At 46.7% G+C, this 25,981-nt stretch overlaps 6 protein-coding genes across 6 annotated transcripts; 2 read left to right on the top strand and 4 right to left on the bottom strand.

Annotated features, from left to right (window-relative positions):
* Nucleotides 1-2,444: 2,444 nt before the first annotated feature.
* Nucleotides 2,445-5,400, bottom strand: GUITHDRAFT_99627 (hypothetical protein; the record flags this gene model as incomplete). Its single annotated transcript, XM_005841904.1, has 11 exons — nt 2,445-2,499; nt 2,649-2,902; nt 2,956-4,140; nt 4,196-4,282; nt 4,321-4,441; nt 4,495-4,619; nt 4,675-4,881; nt 4,930-4,974; nt 5,025-5,065; nt 5,115-5,140; nt 5,186-5,400. The coding sequence occupies 11 exons, from the start codon at nt 5,398-5,400 to the stop codon at nt 2,445-2,447; spliced, it is 2,361 nt and encodes a 786-aa protein (XP_005841961.1).
* A 1,615-nt stretch (nt 5,401-7,015) lies between these two features.
* On the bottom strand, nt 7,016-8,773 carry GUITHDRAFT_131941 (hypothetical protein; the record flags this gene model as incomplete). Its single annotated transcript, XM_005841903.1, has 9 exons — nt 7,016-7,122; nt 7,213-7,282; nt 7,339-7,415; nt 7,563-7,629; nt 7,869-7,912; nt 7,939-8,050; nt 8,308-8,375; nt 8,402-8,667; nt 8,718-8,773. The coding sequence occupies 9 exons, from the start codon at nt 8,771-8,773 to the stop codon at nt 7,016-7,018; spliced, it is 867 nt and encodes a 288-aa protein (XP_005841960.1).
* A 656-nt stretch (nt 8,774-9,429) lies between these two features.
* Nucleotides 9,430-9,934, top strand: GUITHDRAFT_149925 (hypothetical protein). The gene is made up of 2 exons (XM_005841902.1): nt 9,430-9,489; nt 9,548-9,934. Exons 1-2 carry the CDS (start codon nt 9,442-9,444, stop codon nt 9,893-9,895), a joined length of 396 nt encoding a protein of 131 aa, XP_005841959.1. The 5' UTR covers nt 9,430-9,441; the 3' UTR covers nt 9,896-9,934.
* A 22-nt stretch (nt 9,935-9,956) lies between these two features.
* Nucleotides 9,957-13,364, bottom strand: GUITHDRAFT_99624 (hypothetical protein; the record flags this gene model as incomplete). Its single annotated transcript, XM_005841901.1, has 1 exon — nt 9,957-13,364. One exon carries the CDS (start codon nt 13,362-13,364, stop codon nt 9,957-9,959), a length of 3,408 nt encoding a protein of 1,135 aa, XP_005841958.1.
* A 928-nt stretch (nt 13,365-14,292) lies between these two features.
* GUITHDRAFT_99623 (hypothetical protein) lies at nt 14,293-14,682 on the top strand (the record flags this gene model as incomplete). The annotated part of the gene is made up of 1 exon (XM_005841900.1): nt 14,293-14,682. The coding sequence occupies one exon, from the start codon at nt 14,293-14,295 to the stop codon at nt 14,680-14,682; it is 390 nt and encodes a 129-aa protein (XP_005841957.1).
* A 3,440-nt stretch (nt 14,683-18,122) lies between these two features.
* Nucleotides 18,123-22,616, bottom strand: GUITHDRAFT_62903 (hypothetical protein; the record flags this gene model as incomplete). Its single annotated transcript, XM_005841899.1, has 3 exons — nt 18,123-18,496; nt 20,657-20,880; nt 22,420-22,616. Coding segments are annotated over 3 exons (795 nt in total), but the record flags the coding sequence as incomplete, so codon positions are not given.
* Nucleotides 22,617-25,981: the final 3,365 nt, after the last annotated feature.

The following is a 25,981-nucleotide window of genomic DNA, read 5'->3' as shown; positions in this document are numbered from 1 at the left end:
AAACATCTTCCATGCCCCATCATAGTCGTGCGCATTCAGCAATTCATAACCTCTCCTCGCACGACTCATCCCTGAGGATTCTGGTTGGAACAGGAGCTGCAGTCTGACGCTCATTCTCTTAGCCGATGAGTTGTGGTCATTAAGAACAAGGTCAATGACCCTCCAAGTCTCCCTCGAGAACTCATCCAGCTCAATGGCAACATCCTTCAACAACGCGCTTCCAGTAGCGCAGAGCTTCTCTCCCAGTCTCCGATGCTCGAACAGCTTCAGGTAAATGATGCTGGACTCCTTCATCTCCACCTCGATCTCCAGCGGCGACATCGCATGCCATCTGAGCATTCCGCCATTCTGAGCTTGCTTCTTGCTCGTGCGACTTTCTCTCGATTCCTCGCTCCCATTCTTCAGGATGGTTATCACTAGCGAGAACGCTGCAGGGTGAAGCCCGTCAACCTCCAGGGAGGCGAAGACAAGTTTCAAAGTCTCAGCTTTCAGCCTGGCCGGCCTTTCCTCCTCAGACGCAGCAGAAGCATCGAGCATATCGACCGTCTCCCCCCTCTGAGGGGTGAGAGAATTCAACATCCTCCGCACATCCCGAGGTAGCCGAGACTGGTCGTCGTCTCCTGCAAGTTGATCGCCTCGTGCTCGAGAAGAAGTTTCTCCTCCGCTCTTTTGTCCCTTCCCTCCTACAAGCGAGACAACCTTCCAGTCTAGCCTCTCCCTCTCCTCGAAAAGGTCCTGGTACTGGAACTGCATCCCTGCCGGAAGGGTCACCAACCCTTGCGGGTGCTGAAAGACGAGACGAGGAGGAGCAGAGCTGAAGAGCTGCTCGAACAGACTTGACTCATACTTGTACAGGATCTCTTTCTGTCCATTGCTGGCATACATGTAAGGAGAAGGCCTCGAGCTCGTGGCAAGCGCTGAGGCCCCTCGAACCTCGGAAACGCTCTCTTTGCTTCTGCTGAGCTCCTTTTCGATGCTCGTGGGTTTGCTCCATTCATTCACGCTTTCCTGGGGCTGAAGATCGAGAATGTCATTGGACGCCTCCAGTTGGCTCAATGAGAGGTCGCGATCAAACTTGAGCAAACTCATTTCATCCTCCACCTTCACATCGCTCACATCCTGTAGGTTGCTTGCACTCAAAGTCTCCTCACTCGGCAGCAAAACGACGTCGTGCTCACTGAAAAACTGACTCAAGATCGACAACTCTTTTGCCATTTGCAAGTGATCATCTGTTTGAAAGGTCGGCATCAACCCAGACCTGGACTTTTCCAATCGGAACATCTCGTCATGGGAGGGCAAGGTGAAGAAGAATGGCAGTCCACTCAGCTTCTCAGATTGCCGGTACCATTGCTTGAGCACATCGGCAACTTTGATCCGAGCATTGTTGTCGTCACTGCTGTAGAGCAGTTGGCTCTCATCCGAGAAACTTGCGTCGGAATCCCCGTCGACCTGTTTGGCTTTGTCGAGGAATGCAAAGAAATCAGATTCAGAGATTTGCCAAGGAGGAAGCGGTTGATACAACTTGATTGAGTGATCCAACAGAGAAAGCAGAGCAAAGTCAGGTGAAGACTGAAGACAAAGATGAAACTCATTCTCAACAATCACACGTCTTCGTAGGTTCACATGGTTGTCAAGAAGGTCTGCCTCAGGGGTTGCGTTGATGATGAGGAGACTGAATCCAAAGCTCCTCGCAAAGTCACGAAGCGCAGGGAAGCAGCACTTGACCAGCAGGTCTGATAGAGGGCTTGTTCTCCTGAAGGGATTGCAAACCATCATTCGAAACGACCTCACTAGCTTCTCCTTTCTCATCGTCCTCTTCGTGTCTTTAGTAAGGATGCCATTGGTTTTCCTATCATGGTTCGACTTCGGATTCTCATCTTTCAAGAGCTTCTGACTATCACGATTCAAGACGTAATTCAGGCCCGAATCTTTCAGACGAGACATGGTGTAGAGAAAGTTTGACAAAGTACTCTCCTTTCCACCATCCTCTCTGCTGCGATTTTGATCTCCTCTGCTATCCACAGAGTTGTTTGGATCCTCAAAGTCGTCCTCTGAAGTTTTCCCCTCCTTCCCTCTGGGATCATGAGCGCTCGATTGTGCGCTTGCTCCACAACCCATGACTGGCCAGGTCGGAGAGAGTGAAAGCTATCCGTCAGGGCGTGAATCACCATATCTTACAGCCTTGCATCCTGCTCTCATGAGCATGCCCCCTCTTTCCTTTTCTTCCTCCGCCCTCCTCGCTCCTCGCTCCTCTTCCTCCTTCCCCCCTCTCATCGGTCGCGCATCATGGATCCATTAAAACCGCAGGCAGTCGGGGTGCCTCAAACAGTACACAATTTTACTCACATATGAATAAGTGATTTTAAAAGACTTAGTTGGGCATCACCCTAGGGTAGCTGCCGCTTCTGCTGTCCTTGTGTTGGTCTGAGGTGGGCTTGATATTTCTAAGGAGTTTCTCGCCCAGATGCCTGAGAGTTCCTATACGAGAACTTCACACCTCTGACTCAGGCATGTTAGATGTACGCTGGTGTAGTTTGCTACTCCTTTTCATTCCTCAACGGAATCAAACAGCAATCTTTCAACAAATCTTTCAAGCTTGTCGCTCTGAAGATGTAGAAGATATTTCTGTCTGGTGTAGCAGGGGAAACCCAGTAATTGGCTCAGTCGCTGCTATCATCACACTACTGACCTCTCGCCTTCTCTCTTCTCCCTCCTCTCTGTCCAAAGGAATCCTCCCCATCGCCGTTGTTCGAGCGGTGTCCTGGGCACTGCTGTACGCGAACGAGTTAGATCGCTGCCCGTTGGTTCTTCCTCCTTTGCCAACAACGGCTTTCTTGAGACTTGAGATCTCCTCGCAAAGTATATAGATGCTCCTGCTCATTGCCTGCATATCTTTTCGCATCTGCTCAGGTGATCGTAAGCAGCGCAATCAAACCAAGCGAGGAAAGATGCTACCTCTTCAATGCGATCATCGCAATTCGTGCTCACATTGTTCGTCATTGCCCGCTTTTCGTCTCCCCTGGGAGAGTCTGCTGGGTAACCTTGACTTGACTTGTTGATGCAAGGCAGCGCCCAGCCTTTGAGGGCTTTGAAGACATCAGTGTTGCCGTACTCCATCCGTTGAATCCTGAGCTGGCGAAGCTTCTCCTCTATCCTTTCACGCAGGGCAATGAGGCTGTCGATCTGCTTCTGGGCAAAGTAGGGGGACGCCGAGGTCTTGCGAAGTATGTCAAGGATTTGTCGCCATCGCGAGTTGTGCCGGAGGAGGCGTGAAGCGTTGGTAGTGAACCAGAGCTTGCAAGGGGCCAATTCCTGCAAGCCTGTTGGCTTCAAAGTCACCCCCATCATCTGCTGATCCTCGCACTGATCAAGAGACGCGCAACGATTGTCGATCATAACTTTCCAACAGATTTCACCTTGCCAAATTTCCATAGAGTTCGCCTTCATGGCATACTCGAACGAGTCTAGGTGAATGCCTTTTGAGAAGGATCTTCCAAAATGACTGTTCTGCACGCGGATCTGGTGAATGGAGATCTTCAAGTCGGGGAACCGATCCCAATCATTGTGAGCGTGCTTGAGCAGCATTCGAATAGTCTGTGAGATTTCATAAGTTTCGCTATTGACAACCTCATCGTGCAAGTCGAAGATGGGTCCATCAGCGACTGTGCTAGTGGCCATGTCCGAATCAGACTTGAACTCAAGTCGAAAGAAGAAGAGCTTTCCTGGAATTAGGCCTTCTCCTTGAACCAATCGCAGCTGAAAGTGAAACTGCGTTGCTAGCAGCAAGGAATCATCTTCAACTGCGTCTTTCTCTCCTGCGCAACACTTGAACTCTGGAGATTCTGTGTTGAAAGCGCGGGCTATCGCGTCCCATTTTATCATCCACTTATCTGATCTGTCGATCATGTCGTGGCACTGCACGCGGTTTTCCAACTGGATGACATGGTAGTACAGGACCCGCTCGATGACTCGGAAGAAGTCTGGGTTATGCACCAGCATCTCTTGGAAGTCCTTCACGTCCAACACGCAGAGCTCGCACATGGTCTCTGCGATGGCGGTGAAGCCGTAGCTCTCGTTGGGGGTGAGGCCTAGGATCCCTGCTTCTCCGACTAGATCTCCTCGCTGAGCCCTCATGATCTCCTGATTTTTCAAGGATTACCAAGGTCATGCTTGCAAGCAACAGGATGATTCGAACCTTCTTCTTGCTCCTGATGCTCACGACCCCGAAACGTACGATGTAGATCGCACGTGATAGCTGGAAAAGAAAAATCTCATTTGATGACTAGATGTCAGTGTCAAATGCAAGTGCAAGCATCTCACTTCATTCTCGTCAAAGATCTTTGTCCCCTTAGTTTTATAAAGGTGTCCCAGACGATAACAAACTTCTCTCTGGGTCGCCGTCGAGCACAAATTGAACAAGGGGACTTTAGAAACGATATCTCTACGGTCAAGTAGTTAATCGGAGGAATTTCAAATACCTTCTCCTGAAATTACCTGTACAACTCCAAGGTTGTCTCTTTTCGAATGTCTCCTTCCAAGTCATTCAGGATCTCATTCTCATCAAAGATTCTCTGCATCTGAGTGAGCAAACAGTACACAAGGATCAACTCAGATATTGCCTGCATAGGAAATTTCAATCCATAGTATGATCTGACTTTGTCCCGTCAGTCTCACGTTTGCTGCAGAAAGAATATTTGAGAGACCGTATCTTGTTGCGGAGTCCTTTGGAAATGCCTCTAGCATCCATAAACCTGGAGTTCTGGTGAGCGAGATCCATGCAAGAATACGACTGTCGTACTCGTTCAACTCCTCCAGTTTCCCTTCAAACTTGGATATGCAACCGGATTTTTGAGTAAGGATTCGAGTGATTCGTCCTGTCACCTGTTCGCTGATTCAGCAGCCATTGGTAAAAGAGCAAGACTTTGTCACCCATGCCAGGAAGGCACATCCCATCACCATGACGACAACAGAAATCTGTTCGAATCTTGCATCAATTCATTAGAGGTGCACGAGAAACAAAGAACCGCTCGCTCGTTTGCAGTATGAGCAGAAATATCACCATACCCTGCAGAGCAGTTCAGGTCAAACATGCCAACGCAGAAACGGAGACCAACCGATTGTAGTCATGGTTGTTACAGCCCTGCTTGAACGTGAGTCTGCAGTACATACTATCTGCAGGTCTTACCAGTAGAAGCTCGATATCCACTCGTAAAATCGCTGATTTGGAACTCTTTCCCCATCGGTCACGATGTTTTGCAGGGTGACCCAACCGTTGGGATATCCAACGACAAACCATAGGCAACTTGTCCAGTGCGCGAATAGAACCATAGTCAGGAGAAGTTCCAAGGACGTGACGACAAAGGTGGACTTGGGGAACTTTTGATGAAGAACTTTGATCATTCGCTTAATCCTGTACAATCGAAACAACTTCAAAAGCCTCAACAGCCTGAGAATTTTTAGGCCAGATGCCATGTAAGGAGTACAATCAACATATTGCCAAGGTATCCAGCCAACAAAATCTATGATGAAACTCCCTCTCAAATACGCTCTTCGAATCGTTGGTAAATCTTCAATGAGCACCCAATGAGGAGCCCCGACCTTGGATATATACCAGACTGCAGTGTGGAAGTTGATGAAGATATCCAAGGTGAAAATAATCTACGATAAACAACAAAATCAAAATCAATTCCATGAGACTTTCCGAACGACAACGTACATCAACAGCAAGGTCGACGATCGAGAAGGCACGGCGAAGGTCCATGGAATTACTGGAATCAGTGAAGATGCAGCTTCCATTGTTGGGGTCTATGAATTCAACGAAGGCTACAATGTATGGAAGTACGCCTGCAACGTATAAACAACAGAGGAAAGTAAGGATCTCCCATAGATTCAGGAATACAGCTCCGCGGTATTTGTTGTTGTTCAGTCCTGGCGGGGCACCTACGGCAAGAGTAAGCGCTCCCTCATGCACATATGCATATCCTACCCCAAGGAAGATTTGGATAAAACCAGGCCAGGCCAGGCTGACGTGTCACTCGCTCCCCCTTCACGGATACTGACGGCCTGCTCCCAAGTACAACATCCTCCGTTCTTGTGATGAAACTTGAGTGACCAAATTTTCCCCGTACCACACGGTGCATGGTTGTAGATGGGCACTTGTTAATATGCCATAGCTGTTGCTATGGATCCTGCAAAGAATCAATTTCGGATCAATGAAGATTCAGGTTGTAAGCATATCCCATGTTAGTACTAGTAAAGATTGACTATGAAGTCACGCCATTGTGGAAAGAGGCGCGAAGGTTTCAAGGAGGAAGGAGAAATGTCATCAGAAGAGAGCAAGCTACGGAGTCAGCTAGTACGAACCCTACTAGGCTAGCGGAGCGGATGAGACACGAGGGTCGCATGGTCGAGGGGCGATCTTTGACATTTGACTGGGAGAAAAAGAGGTTGCTTGAATGGGTGGGTACTCGATGCTTTCCAGAGGGGTACAGGGGTAGTGAACCACCTGTGCCAGCACAAAACATTTTTAGAACGTATGCCATATAGTCAATATGTTCCAATGTGATAGTTAACCTTGCACGATTGTTGTCAAGATATGACTGTATGTTGTAGTCAATATTATATCTGGCTGCAGTGGTACTCTCGTACAGATCTTTAACTTAACTTTGAGTAAAGAGTCAAGGGCTGCGCACCGTGACGAAGGATATGACTCTAACCGTACTTTAGGTGTGAATTTATTGAAACAAGTGTGGAAGATTGCAGATAACAAGTAAATGCAGAGCTACACTGAGCACAGAAGATTTCTGTTTAATCGTTGGGCCGGCACTCGATACTGAGACTGAAAGAAAGGAATCATCGGCGTCAGTAGTGCCAAGTGATAGCGAGATTGTCATTACTTTGACATCGCCCTCGAGATTGAAATGATTCGGACGAATTCATCTTTTCCTTGTACTTTTCATAAGAGCATACACTGTTAGTTAGCATGTAAGTTTAACTGGGGAACAAGAGCCATTGTTCACCTCAAATTCTCCGAGTACTTTTCAACAAAATTTCCGATTTTTGTGCCGCGCAGGCAGGATGGAAGATACGGGTACACAGGGCTCAGAAAGTAGGCGTAAGATCCTGATAATGATCGAGGTGATTGTGAAAGATCAGAACAAGCTTGACAAGATATGGTGGTAAATTGTTCTGGTATGAGCTACAGAAACTCACCCGAATTTGCTAGGAACTTTCCGTTACATTCATCAAGTTGGCTGATATCATTACAAAACCTCCTTGAAACCTGCAAGGCTGCTCAATCTTGACGATCATTCAAGTTTGTCAAGGATTGAACCTCACCTGCAGCTCTCCAGTCTCAGGGTCATAGGGGGCAAAGATCGGGAACCCATCCAGCGCCCATCCCATCAGAGCAGAAGCTGGTGTGCCATCTTATGTGATAGCTTGAATGTTAGATGCGTATTCATGCCTTGTTGCTGTCCCTGTACCTTGCATCGATGCGTGCCTGGGCCACTTTACATTGTTCAACTTTTAAGCATTTCCAACGAAATACAAGAAACCGAGACTTGCCTGGGTCTCAGGATGCAAGGCCAACCACCAGTCTGATCGTTGAGGGGTGGTACAGTCACTCTCCTGCATCAAACATAGAGGAGGAATGTGATACTGTGAAACAAGCATCATGGAAGGCAGATCAAGTCCTGCTCTACATGATATCGATTCAACGGATCGGAATGTCCTCCGCAGCTGTCGAACAACATTTTGATGCTCCCTCTATCGTCGTCTTTTTCGGACGAATCATAGTGCCGATGGACAAAAGGGACCTGAGAACTTTTCTTTCATGGCGCACACTGAAACAGGAGGCTTGTTCTCACCCCGTTCACTGCAAACCCGACTACTCCTGTCAAGATGTCAAAACCTGTCAAACATGTAATTTATCAGCACCTCCGAATTTCTGTAGAATCTCCTGTTCTGGAGTGAAAATCTTTGAGTCATTCTTGACCGTCGGATTCTTGGGAATAGTGAAAGAAAGATGTCGAGATTTAGGGAAATAATCCTGAGAAGCTCATCAACAACAGAGACAGCCCGGATCAACGAACATCGCTCGTACTCAATTCCGATTCATCGTATGGCATACATTCATAACTCAGGACTTCTTCGCATTCCAGTTCACAAGCAGATTTGCTTTCAGCACAATATATCGAATCATCGAGTGCAAGAAATGGCTCATTAACTTGATCCTCATTGAAGAGACTAGTGCTGCTGCGGCAACACTCCAGATTCAGACCAGTTTGCTGTCGTTCTAGAAATTACCTGCTGGTACATTCTTGCCTGTTCCCCATCGCACTTCGATGTGACCATATTGATCCATGAATTGTGCCCTTTCCAGACCTGCAACTGTTCCCACCTGCAGTCCTGACATCCTCGAAGTATGCATGGTCAGGGCAGCCGTCAACCGTGACCTCCACTCCAGACCCATCTGATCGGACCCCGAACCTTGAACCTAGGCCCATGCAGTGCATGGTTCCAAGGATTCCTTCTGGCAAGTCCTGCAGTATTGCTTGACCATGACATGGCCTCGTCGTCAGAGAAGATTCGTCTGTCAGCTTTGTTGGTTTCGACCATGAGGTTTGTTTGGTTACGATGTCCCAGTAGTACACTTGTCCCGTCAACCTGCGCAAGACGCGTCAGACAGAATCTGAGAGTGATGGTCTACAGTTCACCTGTCTTGTTCTGATCTCCAGCCAGGAGGCAACTCAGAGAATTTCTGCTCCACCATATCGGCTTCAATCACGAACGCCAACAAACTCAAACTGGTCAGGAGTAGCCGCATTGTAGGATCACTCAAAAAAAAGGTCAACCGGGTCCCGACACCCTTTTTATCCGGCCCACTGCTGTCCCTCAAAGGCTTTAAAACCGTTGAACTGATACAGGGCCTTCAGTGACTTAACTGCGTTTGAGACGCCGAGCCGCCGCGGATCATGATGATGGCTGGGAACCTGGGAACCGTTGACCGTGAAGGCCCGGCCGGGCGACTGGCCGTCTGGGCCCAGGTCTGGGCCGCATGAGGCCCCGGCAGGTCTCAGTCTCACGGTACGGTCTGGGCATCGGAGGTCTCACCGCCGGTGGGTCTCACCCTGGGTCTCACCGGCGGCCCAGGTGTTAGTGGGGATGTGGGCCGTCACCTGCTTATATAAGAAATGGAGATGGCCGCCCCCTCGATTCAATGAAGGGAACGGCAAAGGAATGATGAGAATGCTGTAAAAGATGATGACAGGACGAGGATTTGAAATATATACATGCCTCTGACATGTTTAAGAGATGAAGACAAGACAGTTTGCTTCTATCATACCTATAGAGTCCCGTCATAGAAGGATTTTCTCGAAAGAGTTTGCGTCGTATTATCGCGCTGTTGCTAGTTGTGCTGACTGAGTGTAGGTTTCACAGATGACTCGTTGGTTTCTGCTATGTGTGCTGGGCTTGGTAGCAGTGCAGGTGACACACCTTTTCATCTTGTTCTATTGAAACCATTCTTGTTCACCTCGACCTTCAGGGCTTCACTCATACCGGCATACCTGGGGGTCTGACCGTCAACAAACTTGCAGTTAGGGGCTGCAAGGATGTGCCAAGACGTCCTCAAGTGGCTCTTAGAGCTCATAGCATGCAAAACCTCTTTGACGCAGCGTCTCTGATGGCAGCTGATGTCTCGGAAGCTGCAAACACCGTCGATTCATCTGCCGTTGAGCCTCAGTTTCCTGCTATTGAGGTCCTTGGGCAGAACTTCGGAGGCACCGTCCTTCTCCTCGTCCCTGTCGTTGGTGCGCTAATCATCTTCTCTATCCTCGCATGGATTATCACCAACACCATGTTCATCCCGAAGGACATGTTCAAAAACAAGTAGACTCGTTGGAATCCTTGATTGAAGTGTTTATTCACAGAACAATACCTACACCACACTCTCACTACGATCTCATAATCCGAGCACGCATCGCCCAGACTCCAATAAGCAGCACGGCATGCAGGATGACCCACAAAACGATGCTGAGGGCGATGGCCTTCTCCCACGCATGGTTGTACGACGGATCGAAGCTGAAGCTCAGCTGGTCAACAAGGTACCACAGGAGGACGTTAAACAAGATGACGTTGACGCTCGGGCTCGTTCGGAGTACGAAAGCGCCTGAAGCATCCACAGCAGCCAGAAAGAAGAGCAAAGGGTTCAACAGCACCCACCGAGCAGCAACGAACATGACGCTCGTCCAGGTAAGGGCTCTCGATGCCGTCTCCCCCTTGGATTCCTGATGGGTCACTGGGATCCCGGTCTGCAGCTCGGAGATGTCTAGGGGGATGGCCTGTGAAGTGTCTTGCGCGGTCGGCCTCTCCTCTCTCTCCGCAAAGCTCAGCTGGTGCGGTAACGTGACGTCACTCTGCACAGGAGAGCCAGCATGCCACATGTCCTCGGGGATACGGGAGCCTCGTGCTGCACTCTGCGGGGAAGAAGTCAAATATTCTAGACGAGATAGCAGGTTTTGCGTGAAGAGCTCTTGGTCATTGCCATCATGATCCTGATGCTGCGCGTCATGCAACCTAGGGGTGCTGGGAGGAGCCGGAGGAAGAACTATCTCTTCGTACGGCAGCCCAAAGTGTTGTCCGACTACAGGGAAAGTAGTTCCCGACTCGTGCACTCTGAAGGCGATCCCTTCCAAGTCCTCCTCCTCCTCTTCGATCTCTGTCTCAAAAGCTTGCGATTTCTTTCCGAGGCCTTCTCTTCCAGTTCTCGAGATGCTCGAGCTCATTCGCTTACTTCCTGTACTGACAAGACTAGAAGTCTTGGGAGAACTGACAGACCAGTTGACCATCGAGACGCGGAGAGTTGATGGGCTGAACGGATGCCGTTGGCTGTCGTCGTGTGACCCTCTGGTAGGACCCTGAGGACTCTGTGATGACATAGTAGACATGATGTCGGAGGTCTGGGAGGTCACGTCCATCGCCGACTCTAGCTCTTCGTCAATTCTTCGTGACCTTCTCCCTTTGGCTTTTCGGCTCCTTCGATGATGACGACCTGATTTCCTTGCTGTTTGCGCTTCGGTGGCAGATGCTTCTGCTTCTCGAGAGTCTGGCACATCCTCAGGAACAACTCGACCTTTCTTTCGAAACATTACATGTTCGAACTCTTGTTGAGCAAAGATTGGAAAGAGGAGAAGGAGATAGACAGGAACGACTAAGATGCTCATAACGGTGGCTTGCGCTGCCCAATCACTTTCCACGAAGACTCTCATTGCTTGCATAGTAAAGTTCATTGCTAAGAGAAAATTGATCGAGGCAGACAACACTGAAATTCTATGCAGGTAGACTGGGAATGGCTGAAACGCAAAGAAAAGCAACGTTGTAACGGGATGATGCAAGAACAGCCGTCTGAGAGAGAACGAATTTTCCACAGATTCATTTACCGAAGATGTCAATGTGTCACCTGGTTTGCGAAACTCAGTCGTTTTGAAACCCAGGTATCGATTCAAAACTTTGCGTACAAACATTGCCACCCGCAGGAAGTGAACGAAAGAGATAACCGAGGTGGTGATCACAATCAGCAATGAGATCGTTGAAGCAACCTCGCTCTGCTGGGAGTATGCCCCTTGAAAGCTTGCTGTTCTGATGTTCCTGTACTGCTGGTTTCCGCTGTTTGTGCTGAGCCCCACGTAGATGACAGCTAGTCTGCTCCCTCTAGCATAGCTCCAACACGTCAGCTTCCCAGCTGTCGCGCAGTCAGCAACCAGACCGACAGTGTCGAGTGTAGCCATGTCACTGATCCAGGCACAACGAGGGACTGACGTGAGGCTCTGGATGTCGAAAGTGACAGACCAGGCGTCTCTCAACTTGCGGTAATGTGACATGTAGTTCAATTCCAAGCGGGATGTTGTGGCGTTCAGTTGTAGGATGGGGCCGAGTGCGATTGCTTTGGTTGACACTGCGGTGAAAGCATTTGGCAACGTTTTCCACAGAATGATTTGTATGCTCAACGTGCCAGCACTGGTTACGTCCATTGCTGGCTCAGGAAGAAATGCTTCGTTCAGGGCCGTTTGAATGCATCCATTACTGAGCATGCAAAGACGTGAATGTTGAGAGAACAATTCGTTTGCTAGAACCTTTTTGGTCCACACGCTTGCAAAGCTGGTTTCTATGAGTCTAGATTCTTCGCCATCGACGATCATCTTCAAAGAGCCTCTTATGATCTGATTTGAATAATCCAATATCTGTAACATCACACTAGATAGGCTACTGCTCTGTTGTACAATAACGCATAGCTTTCCAACATCATCGACAAAGCTTGTGTAAACCCACCATGGTACTTCTGAGTCAACCATGAGCACAAAGTGTTTGCAAGCAGTGAGGAAACTATTTGCAATGGAGAGTTTCAAGGTCTCATCTGTGCTCCCCATTAAACTAGTCAAGATCTTGCCATATAAGAGGCTGAAGCTTCCAACATCATCATTCGACAGGGTCGAATAGTTCCAAGATTGTAACAGAGCGTCTGCTGCAAGGATCGTGAGCTCAGACGAGGGCTGAGAAGCGGAAGATGCGCTTAGTTGTGTGAGATGAAAGTCTTGGTCTCTTCTTGACAAGACTTGAGAGATGGGATGGTCATGGCTGGATGAAGAGTCTTCTACCCGTTTCAACAAGTTGACCAGCCTTGAGATAGCATCGGTCAAACCAATGCCGAAGCTCTGCCAAGAAAACATTGAAAGAATGGCTTCAGCAAAGACATCGGTGACATCTTCTGAAACTCCCTGCAGCTCTGCCAACAAGTCTGGACTAAGGCTGCTTCCACTCTCACTGATTGAGCGTTTTAAAGCCGATGACATCTTGGGTGAGTCTAAGGCATCAAGCTGCAACGAAGATTCAGGCCCTCCTCGAGCATTCTTCAGTTGCGAGTACTTTTCTCCTGCTTGAAGAGATATGAAAGCGATTTGCTTGAGCGCCTTCGAATTTGCCGTTCTAGAAACTTCCTGCATCAACGATGACAGCACTCCATAAGCAGCCTGAAGCTGCGCGAGAGATTGCGATACATCGATCGTCTTGTCGTGGGAAGATCCGATCACATGCTGATACCCGACGCTCTCTCCCTGTACTGACGACACAAAGCCACTTATGCTCACAGCTCCCAAGATGGTCTCGGAATGATAAATCTGAAAGTTTGAATCGATCCCTGAGTCCACATACAGCAGCCCATTTGCTGAGCTGTTGATGCTTTGATAAAGGGAGTACACAAGTGGGTAGTCCTCTGACTGAGCCTGGAAGCCTACGAAGTTAACTTGGTAGATTGAAACGACACTATACACGTAGACGATTTCTTGTACTAGAAGATTACCTCCCATAGGGGGTCTGAGAATGAAATCAACCCTAGCAAAACCTTCAAGGTTCCCTGCGACAGCTGAAAATCTGACTGACAAGATACCTCGACTGAGAAATGCACCAGGAAAGGGCTCTAGTCTCCAAGAAAGCAATAATCCATTGTCCACTTTGCTTTGCGAGATTTGCTCTGATTCAATTTGCAGTTCAAGAATTGTATTTCCTGAGTTTGATGTGGATGTAGCGTTCAACTTACCCAGTACGGATAGCCAGCCCGATGAATCAGGGAATATTACGATTGAAGAGGACAAGTTAAGGCCGAACAAGGGACTCCCCTTCACAACTACGTCATACACTAAGTTTGCTTTTCTCAGTCCTGATTCAATGATGATTTGAACATTGAACGTGTAGTTGCCGGGCAAGAGAGAATTTTGTGGGACGAATAGGAACGGAGCAGAGTCAGACTGCAACTTTTCTGCTATGCCGCTGGATTCCTGAAAGCATGTATCATGTGTTGGAGACGTGCAGCTCCAGATGTATATTGGTTTATCTGTCGCTAATATTCGCAAGAATCGGTCTGTGTAAAGATAAAAGTCTTCTGTAGCTCTAACGAACATAACGGATCTCATGAGACGATTGGACAAAGGAGATGGACTCAAAGATAACGTGACAAGCTGCGAAACATTTTGAATAGACGATTTGCTCCCCTCTTTGCTGTAAACCATCACTCTCAACAAGAGCGTTGCTCCAGGACTCAACTCTGACTGTTTCAATAAAAGCTCTGCTCCAAAATAGCCATTTTGAAGAGAATTCAGTAAATCCCCGTCTACCTGACTCCACATTATTCCAACGCGATCAGGCACTGCAGGAGGCAAGTGGATCACTGCCTTGATTACAATGTCTGAGTACAAGGGTATGGAAATCACAGGACCACCTGTGATAGACAAACTTGGAATGAAGGACCTGATCAGGTTGACTTGCTTCGACGTTATGCAAGTCTGCCCTGTCCAAATGCGAGCAAGCAAGGAGAACTCATATGTGTACCCATACAACAGCAGACTTCCTGAGATGTTGAGACTCTGCAGATTCTTGGATTCCATCAGCAACTTTCGGAGTGAGTCTGTACCTGGACCTGCTTTCAAGCTCCAGTCTAAGCTCAATCCCCTCGATGTCTGCCCTTGTCTGAACCTCACATTGAGGAAGAGATCAGAGCCTGGCCCCAGCGTGTCAGCGCAGTCAATCTCAACAATGAAAGCTTCAAGTTGGGCTGGAGGAATGACGAGAGCCGATTTCTCTCCCATCGGCGTACCGGCTCTTGTCTTCAAGGATCCTGGCAAGAAGTAGAGTTGGTCATAAAAGACTAGGGAGGCATTGTTGCCCAGCAGAATCTTTATTTCTTGTTTGCTGGTCAAAAAACAAGATGGCATCACTCCAAGCTTGTCCATGAAGGTGCTCCCTAACAAACTTGTACAGGATTCTTGGAAAGCGAAATATGTATCACCAGACATGTCAACACGGATAGAAGTCAAAGAATTGTCGAACTGTGCAATAACTATCTGTGGCTCAGGTTCCTCAGACACGAACAATGTCAATGGATTAGCTAGGTAAGTAGATTGTGACCCATGAGTGAACAGAACGTTCAAAGTGCAGTTGTCACATTGAAACCTGAATCTTACAGATATACATGTGCTCGGGCATTGGACCATCTCTAGGCTATTGTTAAAAAGCATCCTTGAATCTTTCAAGACGATTCCTTGAGCTCGATTGATATCAGGTAGACTATAGCTATCGACTGAGTTTCCAAAAATATCCTCAACTGACACTGAGATCAATATTTCTTCATTGTACCTTGTGAAAATCTCATTCAAAGCAGCAATGAATTTTAGATCTGCAGGGTTTGTAGAAGGAATCACGAACAACTGGAGTATGCCCCCTTGTATGACTCCGTCCAACATGGTGGCCTCAATCCTGTATTGTCCTGATGTCGTCAGTATGATTGACGCTAAAATCAGGTCGGATTCGAGATAGGGAATGATTTGAAATCGGTCCATTATTGCTTGTATTGATAGCCCAGGCCAAAACATAGTGGGGGCATCGTTTCCATCAATAACATTACCGAAAGAGTCTTGCAAGATGTAGGAGACATTTACACTGCAAGGTGCAGCACAAGAAGCCATATTTCCTTCGACAAGTGTCCAAACTACGTATGATTTCAATGGAGATGGATTGTTTGGAGTTGCTTGGATTGAGATCCGTAAATCAATCAATTGTTTTGAAGAATTACAATAAACAGAATATTTGCCGCTTCTTTGTACAAGAACTGATATTATGTATGTTCCCGAGCCCAAGTCTTGTGACTTTCCGTTGAGGAACATCCCTTCGGCATGTCTGAAAGCGATCTCCACCCCATCCCCTCCTTCTCCTCGCGCGTTGCCGTACTCGTCTCGAGCTTGCGCTGTGAAAGAGAAAGCCAGCCCTGCCGTCACCACCTGCCCGTCTTGCAAGGAGACCAGCGTGTTAGCTGGGAACGAGGGACCGGGAAGGACGGCGAAGGAGGCAGGGCTTCCTCCGATATCTTGACTGCCAAGACGGACGGAGAGGGAGTAAGAGCCGCTTACGGTGACAGAGAAGACGACAGCATATGTGCCATTTGCGAATGCAGTGACAGCGACATTCATGAGTGTAAACGTTTGGTCATTTCCAGATATTGTCGCTTTGAGATTCAAGTTTGGAACCATCATTTCAAGACCCTTGCTGCTAAGCAGTATAACTCTCCATGTGATTAATGAGCCAGCCCTTGGGATGAGAAGAGGAAGCAGTGAGAGACTGGACTGAGTCAAGCTCAAAGCCCCGCAGTCCGTGAATATCTGCAGAGGCACCTCAATAACTTCTTGTACTTGAGCTTGAATGAGAAAAATCTGCAAAGTCGCGCTCGATGTGCTATCTGTAGGGACTGTGAGGTTGTAAACGAAAGATAAGTACGGACCCAAGTTCGAAAACGACCACCAAAGTGACAGGCTCTTTTCTCTTACCGTAGCATTCAACTCGATTTGCTGGTTCAGAAAGGATGCCTGGTTTCCATAACGGTCGATTGGGAATATGTAGAACCAATTACTTGTTTGCAGACAGGTTTTGAGTGACCCAACACCAGAAAGGACTGAATTCCCAAGATATAGAATTTGCGGTAATATTCGAACAGAAAAGAAGCAATCACTTAATTGATCCCCATTCAGCTCCAATGACAATGAGTAGATTCCTGATCTTGTCAGGGCAAATTGGAAACTTAAAACATTTTCTTTGAAAGTGACAGGAAAAATCGATCTTGAGTTGAGATCGTTCTGAATGACAGAAACTAATGTCACGGAAATATTCTCATTGATTGCATTAGAAAATCTATCGCGTAAGGACAATTGGATTGTTGACAACGTGCCTGCAGTTTGCAAAGAAACCGAGTTCAAACAGGATGAATATTCAGCGACCGGGTAATTTGGAAGAACTGTAATGTATTGAGCAAGAGGCATCACTACTATGTTGTCAATTTTCACAGAGAAAGCAAAGCTCCCAGAGCTTGTGATCGAAAAATTGACAAGTACCAAGTCATCTGCAATAGGCACAGGGTACGGTGAAATCAGAGAGGAATTCAGCATCACAGCAATCTGATTCGGATATGTGACGTTGTTTCCATACCTGTCTTGCAGAAGAAGCAACATTGTCGTGGTATCTCCAGCTTGTATTCTAAGTAGTGAAGTTAATGAAGACAGCAAATATGCTTTGTTCGTACTGCCAGGGTAAACATACATGACGACAGATTGAAATCGAGCCTGATCTAGTGAAAAGTGCAAGGGGTATTTTCCACTCTGAGTCAGGGTGAATATTATTTCATTGCAATTCGAATCCGAGAATGGCATCGCTATGGTGGAATATTCCTGTTTTGAATCGCCAATAGTGAATCCAACAGAATCCTGGAAGTTCACGAGATTTCCATACTTGTCCGTGGAGACTAGACAGAACTTCAGAATGACACCTGCTGTTGAAATACTTTGGTAGGATGTCAAGTAAGTTTTGGTCGGCTCTGCATTTGATGCCACGATTTGTACTTGAGACGGGCTTCCTGAGATGTGAACATCATCTCTGATGACACTCATGATGTAACTGCCTGAGACAGTCACGTTATATTTGATTTGATACCTTCCATTATTAAGATCTTGAGCAATCGTTCGTGATTGCATCGCAGTTTGCTTGTTTTGCAGAATCATGCTCCAAAGAAGGCCTCCACGAGTAAAATTGTTGCCATACACATCCCTGGACAGGATATCAAAGGTTGCCAAGACTCCTGCAATGGCCCTAATCAATCCGAATCCTGATGCTGATGAAAGTCCTACAGAGACAGCTCCAGAGTCAACCTGAAGAATCTTTGGTGTGGTAAAAATCTGCATCCCATTCATCACCACTTCTAGCAGGAACAGTCCGCTCTGAGTAGCTGTGTATCTCACCTCTACCCCTGACGTGAAAGCCGACTTCCTCACTCCTATGTTCAAGCCCTCCCCGCTCCCTCTCTTTATCACTAGGCTGACGGTGTCGATGTATCCGGATGGCAGCGCTCCTACTTGATTGCCGTACTCATCACGCACGTAGAGCCTGATAACAGCCTCCTCGCCGGCTACCGCATGGTAGAGCCCTAAGCCCTCAGCAACGGCAGTGGACCCGGTAGGTGAGGCAGGGCTGACAGAGATCGAGCGAGGCTGTGCAGTGAAGATGTCGCTTGAGAGCAAGGTGCCCTGCAGGGTGTAGGTGCCACTCGCTGTGAGGAGCGCGCTGAAGCTGTACTCGCCGGTCTGCAAGTCTAGACCCGATACCTGTACACTTCCCCCGCTGGCATGTCTGAAAGCGATCTCCACCCCATCCCCTCCTTCTCCTCGCGCGTTGCCGTACTCGTCTCGAGCTTGCGCTGTGAAAGAGAAAGCCAGCCCTGCCGTCACCACCTGCCCGTCTTGCAAGGAGACCAGCGTGTTAGCTGGGAACGAGGGACCGGGAAGGACGGCGAAGGAGGCAGGGCTTCCTCCGATATCTTGACTGCCAAGACGGACGGAGAGGGAGTAAGAGCCGCTTACGGTGACAGAGAAGACGACAGCATATGTGCCATTTGCAAAGTCAAGGACTGGAAGGGAAGCAACAGACTGCTTGTTGGTTGGACTTGCAAGCAAGCAATTGAAGCTAAAACCGCCTGTTATCATTCCCGCTCCTTGATTTGTAACCGATATGATGATAAAAGTATTTTTGTCTTTCACATTTCTCCTCTCTGTCTGTGGAATAACGTATGTTTTTGTCGCAGAAATCGTATCTGGTTTGTCGAATACCTGAACATTGAATGGACTTGACATGATTGGAGTATCTGATGTTGTTCTGATGAATACGAATACGGCAAGCGTTGCTACTGAGGTAGGTAGATAACGCACACACTTTTTATCAGCGTCGACTTGCTCTATGCTAATTTGTTTGACATTTGCAGCATCTTGTATCTTGACAAAAAGCTGAATGTCAGCAGAGTTCAGCAACTTGTTTCCAAAACGATCACGGAAATAAACAAGAAAAGATGTTTGGTATTGTACAATGGCTCCGACCAACCCTACTCCTTGACCGAAGGTATTCTGTGCAGATACTACGCCTGGTAGAATGGTGAATTTGAGCTTTTTGGATTCGAAAGATGGATAGGATAGCATCACAAAGTAGTCTGCAGATCGAGTTATCGATATTCTTGCCGAAACCATCCTGTCAGCCTGAGAAAACAGTGTTGTTGACAATTCTTGACCGTCAGAGGAAAGAATAACGGCGGACAAGGACTGCGAAAGAGTAACATTGTTTCCATATGAATCTTTGGGGATAAGCCGAATGCTTGTTGTTTCATTGGCTGCAATGTAACTAGAATCGATCAAAATGTTTGAAAAGAAAAATTCGGATGGAGTAACTTGACGTTGAACCACAAGAATCAACGATTCTAACTTGATTTGGATCGAGTATGCACCACTTCTAGTCATCATGTACTGAAATAAGTATGATGAGTTGCTGAATCCAATAAAGTCCATAATCTGGACGAGAGAGTCTTTCAAGTACACTTCACTTGAAAGAATCGAATTTTGAGATGAACTGTAGTGATCGAAAATATTCATGTACATATCAAAAGCTTGAACAGATAAAATTGTTGCTTTCCCTGCTACGTCTTGTGAAACATTTTGATTGCCTTGCAAAAATTCCAAACGAATTGTAGTCGCAATCGGAATCGATGAAATATATTGAGTACTAGGTTTATCTGCCAAACTTACATCATTGATTGTGACACACAAGGAGTAATTGCCAGATTTCGTGGCCGTGTATTGCACTATTGCGCTGAATGAGGATGTTTTCTGTATAGCGGTTATGACTAACGGTTTACCATGACATTCCTGAGCAGTGATCTGAAAGTTTGATAATGGATTATAGAATTGATCTCTTGGATAAATCGATATTTGTCCAATATTTCCAGCTTGGAGAACAGATTCAGAGACAAAGTTCACTGATGAGGCTTGGGAGTCAACTTTTCCCGCTACAAATGTGATATACTTGGTCCGAAGGAGGATCTCAGCTTCTGAAAATAGGGCGATCTGACAATCTTGAGCTTTCTTGGTGGCAGTTAACCTTACTTTCGTACCATTTGAAACGTTCTCGAAGCCATAAATCGATCTCCCGTTTTGACATGCCATGACTATTCTGAGAATTCCAATAGTAGCACCGTTCGTGAAAAAATCAAGTATAATAAAAGTAACATTGAAAACATCTCCAGACGAATAAGTTGCTGCAAAAGACAGGTCTACAGAGTTCGGATCAAATACATTTGCCTGAATTTCAACCTGAGAAGATTGAACCATGATGCTCTGAGTCAACACAAAGACTGTATATAATCCGCTCTGAGTAGCTGTGTATCTCACCTCTACCCCTGACGTGAAAGCCGACTTCCTCACTCCTATGTTCAAGCCCTCCCCGCTCCCTCTCTTTATCACTAGGCTGACAGTGTCGATGTATCCGGATGGCAGCGCTCCTACTTGATTGCCGTACTCATCACGCACGTAGAGCCTGATAACAGCCTCCTCGCCGGCTACCGCATGGTAGAGCCCTAAGCCCTCAGCAACGGCAGTGGACCCGGTAGGTGAGGCAGGGCTGACAGAGATCGAGCGAGGCTGTGCAGTGAAGATGTCGCTTGAGAGCAAGGTGCCCTGCAGGGTGTAGGTGCCACTCGCTGTGAGGAGCGCGCTGAAGCTGTACTCGCCGGTCTGCAAGTCTAGACCCGATACCTGTACACTTCCCCCGCTGGCATGTCTGAAAGCGATCTCTACACCATCCCCTCCTTCTCCTCGCGCGTTGCCGTACTCGTCTCGAGCTTGCGCTGTGAAAGAGAAAGCCAGCCCTGCCGTCACCACCTGCCCGTCTTGCAAGGAGACCAGCGTGTTAGCTGGGAACGAGGGACCGGGAAGGACGGCGAAGGAGGCAGGGCTTCCTCCGATATCTTGACTGCCAAGACGGACGGAGAGGGAGTAAGAGCCGCTTACGGTGACAGAGAAGACGACAGCATATGTGCCATTTGCAAAGTCAAGGACTGGAAGGGAAGCAACAGACTGCTTGTTGTTGTTGTTCTGGACAAAAACAGTGAACGACAGTCCACCTGTATTCAATAGAATGCCGGTATCTGCTGCTGCTATGATTGTGGCATCTATTGTATTGCCAACCTGTCTGTTGGAAGCAATTCTTGCAATCTCACTCTGCTGCGCTGAAGCTGGGCCTGCTTGCAGAACAACGTTTGATGAAATTGGACCTTTGAAAAGCAATTCACCAGATACTGTCCTAATGTTGAAAGTATAAACTCCTGCAACCTTTGGATTCCATGTCACTTTGATGGAATTCGAAGATATCGCTTGAGTAGTATTCACCACAGGTTGCACAGAGATATTCAGAAATCCACGGAGATTTGCTGTATTTCCGTATTTATCTCGAGGAAAGATTTCGAACTGCAGTGAAGAGCTTGTCAGGATGCCTCCGCTTATCGATTTTGAGACAGCGAATGCGTTCAGATCATAACTCTGCGGAGTTACACGTAGAAGAACTGGAGGATTACAGAAGATCTGACCGGAACTGACGACATTCAAGTAATAGTGGCCTGCTTGCGTTAAGAAAACTCCAATCTGAAAGCTTGCATTTGCGAGATACAAATCTGAAGGAGAAAAAAATGTTCTCGTTAACAAATTTTGTATATAGATTCGAAACAGATCATTGGATCCAAATGAGATAGCATTTGAATACCTGTCCTTTGGCACAATATGAAAATAGCTGACAATGCCAGCTGTGGCAGCAGTCAGTCCAACACCGCTGCATTTTGAAAATTGTGCATCAGGTGAAGACGAAAGTACTTTCAGTATGAATGAAGGTGAACCTGCAGATTCATCATTTACGTAAAGTTGTAAGCTGAAATTTCCTTGCAATTTCACCATGGCATACACATGATATGTTCCATTCAACTGGTCATAGACTTGATAGTCATATAAATGTTCAGCAATGGGCAATCTAATTTTGATTGAATCCCCCCCCTGTGATGCTATGTTGCCAAATGCATCCTTTGCTATGATAGATGCAATCCTTACGATGCTTCCAGCAATCATCGTAGCCTGTACCAGCGATGTTTGAGTTGCACTGGCGCTGGCACTTGATGGCTGTAGCACATTTCGCACGGGGTTTTGTAAAATGCTAGTAGAGTTCAAGAAAATTTCGATGTAAAAGGGGCCACTCCTTGTACCGAAGAGATGCAAACTCAGCACATCAACGTCACTGTCTTGGTGGACAATTATGTTGCTCAAAAAGCTGACCTCAGTATGATATTGCGACCATTGGTTCTCCAGTGTATTGCCATATCGATCTCTCAAGATTAGCAGCAGGCTTTCATTTCTACCACAGCGCAAGACTGAATTCTTGAAAGATGCTACTGTCATGCTTGCATTTGGTATCATCTCGGAAGAAATCAATATCGTGTATGGACTGTTTCCAACATCCTTCCTCCACGGCAATTGAAATACTCTGGCGACATACTCTCCTGAACGAGTTGCCAAGAAATCTATGAAATATGTACCGTCCTGACCATCTACAGAGTTGGATGTGATGTATGCAGGGCCAGATATGGTCGCTTGAAATTCTGCTCCACCCAGAGTCAACAAATTTCCGTTGTTCGAGGCGGTCAGAATATAGAATCTTTGATTCATCCCTGCCTGATAAATCGTATTAGATTGCATTCCTACAACTTTGCTTTGACTTGCTTCGACCTGCCAACCTGAGATGTTTTGAATGAACGGATACGAAAAGTATGTCTTAGAATAAACTGATTGTCCACCTACTTCGAGACGGATCGTTAACCATGCCCCGGACCCTATTCCTGGGGAGAACGTGATGAAGGACACATTTGATTTTTCATAGATCAATCTGGCTTCAGTCCAAAAGTTTAGACCTACGCGACCAAAAGCAATCGAGACGAGTGAAATTTCTGGTCCAAAATTTCCACCTTGGATCATAAGCACTTCGTTACCGAGAGCATCTCTCAAAACATAATTCAATGGGATTGATCCTCCATCCAACATTGGATACATCTTGTCTATGTACGGCGGAGGGTAGCTTACCAAGTCATGACTTCGGACTACTTGCCCAGCAATGTTCACTTCAAGGTAGAGATCTTTGCCGGTTCCCGGGCTTGCAAAACATGAAATGAAGGTATCATTCGAGAAGTTGACAACGCACGGATATCGTCGCGACCAACCCTGTGACGGGACATCTCTACCGTAGAATATCGAGATCAAAGTTGGAAAGTTTCCAAAGTTTTGTCCTCGGAAAGAAACTTTCTCAGAATCTAATGTTGAGGCAAATCTGCAATTGCTTCCGCAATTGGCCGTGCACAAGCTCCCATTTTCTATTACAGGTAACGGAAAACTGAAAGTGTCCTTTCCTCTGACCGTGACGTTTTGAATTTCAATCTCAAATATGACAGAAAAGCCTACCCCTGGGCCTAGCAACCCATTTAGCTTCTCACTCGTTGAGTTTGCATATTGAATCACAGTTTGGAACTTTGCACTTGAAGCATAATAGCTGAAGAATCGTACAGTCATCTTCTCCCATACATTGCCGAAATTTCGCCCTTCAAAGCTGAACGCTTGTCCGCCTTGTGTAGAATCAAGAATCAGGTCTGATGATTTCCTGTCGATTCGCAACGTTCCATCAAAAATGATCGGGGGATAACTGTACAAATCAGTACCACCAAAAGAATACAATCCAACATAGACCATGAATGATAAGTTTCTTGAATACCCTTGGGGATCGGTAAAACAACGAACTCTGGATTCGTTCACGTAGGAGAATTTGTCTGTTACGGAGCACTGATATTTAGATTTGTTCTGGCTAGGGCCGTAAAATATCGAGATTTTGTTCAAATCAGACCTTCCCAGATTTGCACCGGAGAATTCGATCAGATCCTTCCCATTTGCTTCTGGATTTCCGGTGACTGAATTGCTTTTGTACAGATTCCCCACGATTTGAAGACTGTTTGGATAGATCAATGGTTTATCGTAGCTAAAAATTTGGGATACTGTAGCAATACTAGTTGAATTTGCTGTTTGTAAATAAACGCTTTGACCTAATTGTACCCCCTGAGGTATCTGACAAATCATTTGTGAATCAGATTTCCACCTTGAACTGCTGCAAACATTTTGACCAATCTTAATGGTAAGGGAAGTGTCCATAGAGCCAAAATTAGATCCAAACATGGTCGTAGTGATCGTCCCAGAAGTGGGAGAATTGTTGGGATTGAAAGAGGAGATAAAGGGCCCGTCCCAGCTCAGGGCATTTGTGATCGTAGTCGGAAGGATGTTCATGGTCATTTTGAGCATATGCTGCATGCCTCTATCAGCTTTATAAGAGATGCAGGTGAGCGAGGTCTCCGAAGTCCATGTAGTACTTGCAGCTGTCGTAATCCCAACAGAGGCAACTGCAGTAGGCGAATAACGGCCATAAAAGCGACCAAACACCGACACAGCTACAGATCTTGAAGAACCCAGATTCACAGGAAAGACTGATGATATCTGAGAGAGGCATGAACTGTACATGTTTGACATGCTACCAATGTTCTGACTGACAGTTATCATCACATTGAGAGAGGAACCGGTAACACCGGTCGGCTTCAATGTAATCGAAGTCTCTGCCGCCCATACAGTGCTTCTTTGGTGTGATCCACCAATTCTCAGTGAAAGAGAAGCATCAAAAGTAGCAAAATAAGTGCCAAAGATAGTTTGAGTCGAGACGTTATAGCATATCAAGTCCTCCTGCGATACTGATGACACTCCAGGAGGTTGAAATGAAAATTTGTTAACCCCAGTCCCCAATTGTTGATCCACTGTCACGATCAAGTCTAAACCAAAACCCTGGGCTGTGGAAACTTTCAATGACAAAGAGCTGTCTGAAATCCAGAATGAGCTTGGACAAGATGACCATGAAATGGAAGCCCGTACAGTATAATCAGCTCCATATCCGAAGAATCTTCCATTCACAAGAGAAACATCGGTGTCATGGCTGCTTCTGATGTCAATCGGAAGGGGTGTCCTATAAGAGCTGTAGAATGATGATCCTACACCAATGTTGCCAAAAATGGTGACAAAATAGTTGTGGAATTCACCAACTCCTGCTGAAACTGTGCAGAGGAGTGAAGAATATGACATCCAAATAGTATTCCTCGCGATTGTATCTCCAAGGGTCACTCTAAGGGTATAATCTCTGATTCCGAACTTTGTTCCGATCACTTCAGTGAAATTCAAGTCTCCTTGAGTATCATGCACACTAGGATTCGCGCTTATTACGTTTGGAACGAATGGGAAGTCAATCGAGAAACTTGGTGTTCGATAGCCATAGCTTTGAAAGTACATGAAAGGTTCTCCGTAAACTGGCAACAAAGACACCAGGATGCTTGTATCTGAAGTCCACATGGAGTGATCAACTTTGTTTGTACTGTCTGAAGAAATCTCAACAACGGCATTGATTGATGCATCGTAAATTCCAAAGTTGGTTCCAAAGGCCAAGATTTGGGCTCCATCAAAGAGGTTTCCCTCGACCCCCGTGACTTCCAAGATCGTTGGATTGTCGAAAGAAAACAGAGATGTAACGGTAGAGACATCGGACGCTGTGAGAATCAAATTCAAACTTCTTGAATGACCAGAGGGATATTTAGTGTAGATTGCTGTCTCAAAGGACCACACTGTGTACTCCGCTGAAGTAAATCCGAATCGCAATGAGGCCGTTCCGATATATCTTGGGTGTGCAAATGGGACGATATAGGTAGAAGACTTTGAGCACAAGTTTGTGGTGATATTTGATAGAGACAAAAGTTCGACAGTCATGGAATCGTAACTCACAGCATTTGTAAGACTGCAGAGCCTTGATTGAACAGTGAGAGAATGTGTCAATGTGCCCTTGTATCCCGTTGCTACTCTTGAGATAATGGAGGTGTATGACAGCCACCTTGTACTCTCGGCAGCTGTCTGACCAAATCTCGCTCTGGCACTAGAGGAAAAATGAGAATTGTTGCTTGTTG

Source organism: Guillardia theta (genome assembly GCF_000315625.1).
Source record: "Guillardia theta CCMP2712 unplaced genomic scaffold GUITHscaffold_2, whole genome shotgun sequence".
NCBI lineage: Eukaryota > Cryptophyceae > Pyrenomonadales > Geminigeraceae > Guillardia > Guillardia theta.
Note: the sequence above shows the minus strand (reverse complement) of the source record. Positions and strands in the feature narration are given on the sequence as shown.

Excerpts from the sequence above, each read along its gene's own strand:
- GUITHDRAFT_149925 (XM_005841902.1), top strand. The coding sequence starts at position 9,442 with ATGACTCGTTGGTTTCTGCTATGTGTGCTGGGCTTGGTAGCAGTGCAG. Across the intron at positions 9,490-9,547 it reads TGGGCTTGGTAGCAGTGCAG|GGCTTCACTCATACCGGCAT; the intron begins GTGACACACCTT and ends CTCGACCTTCAG.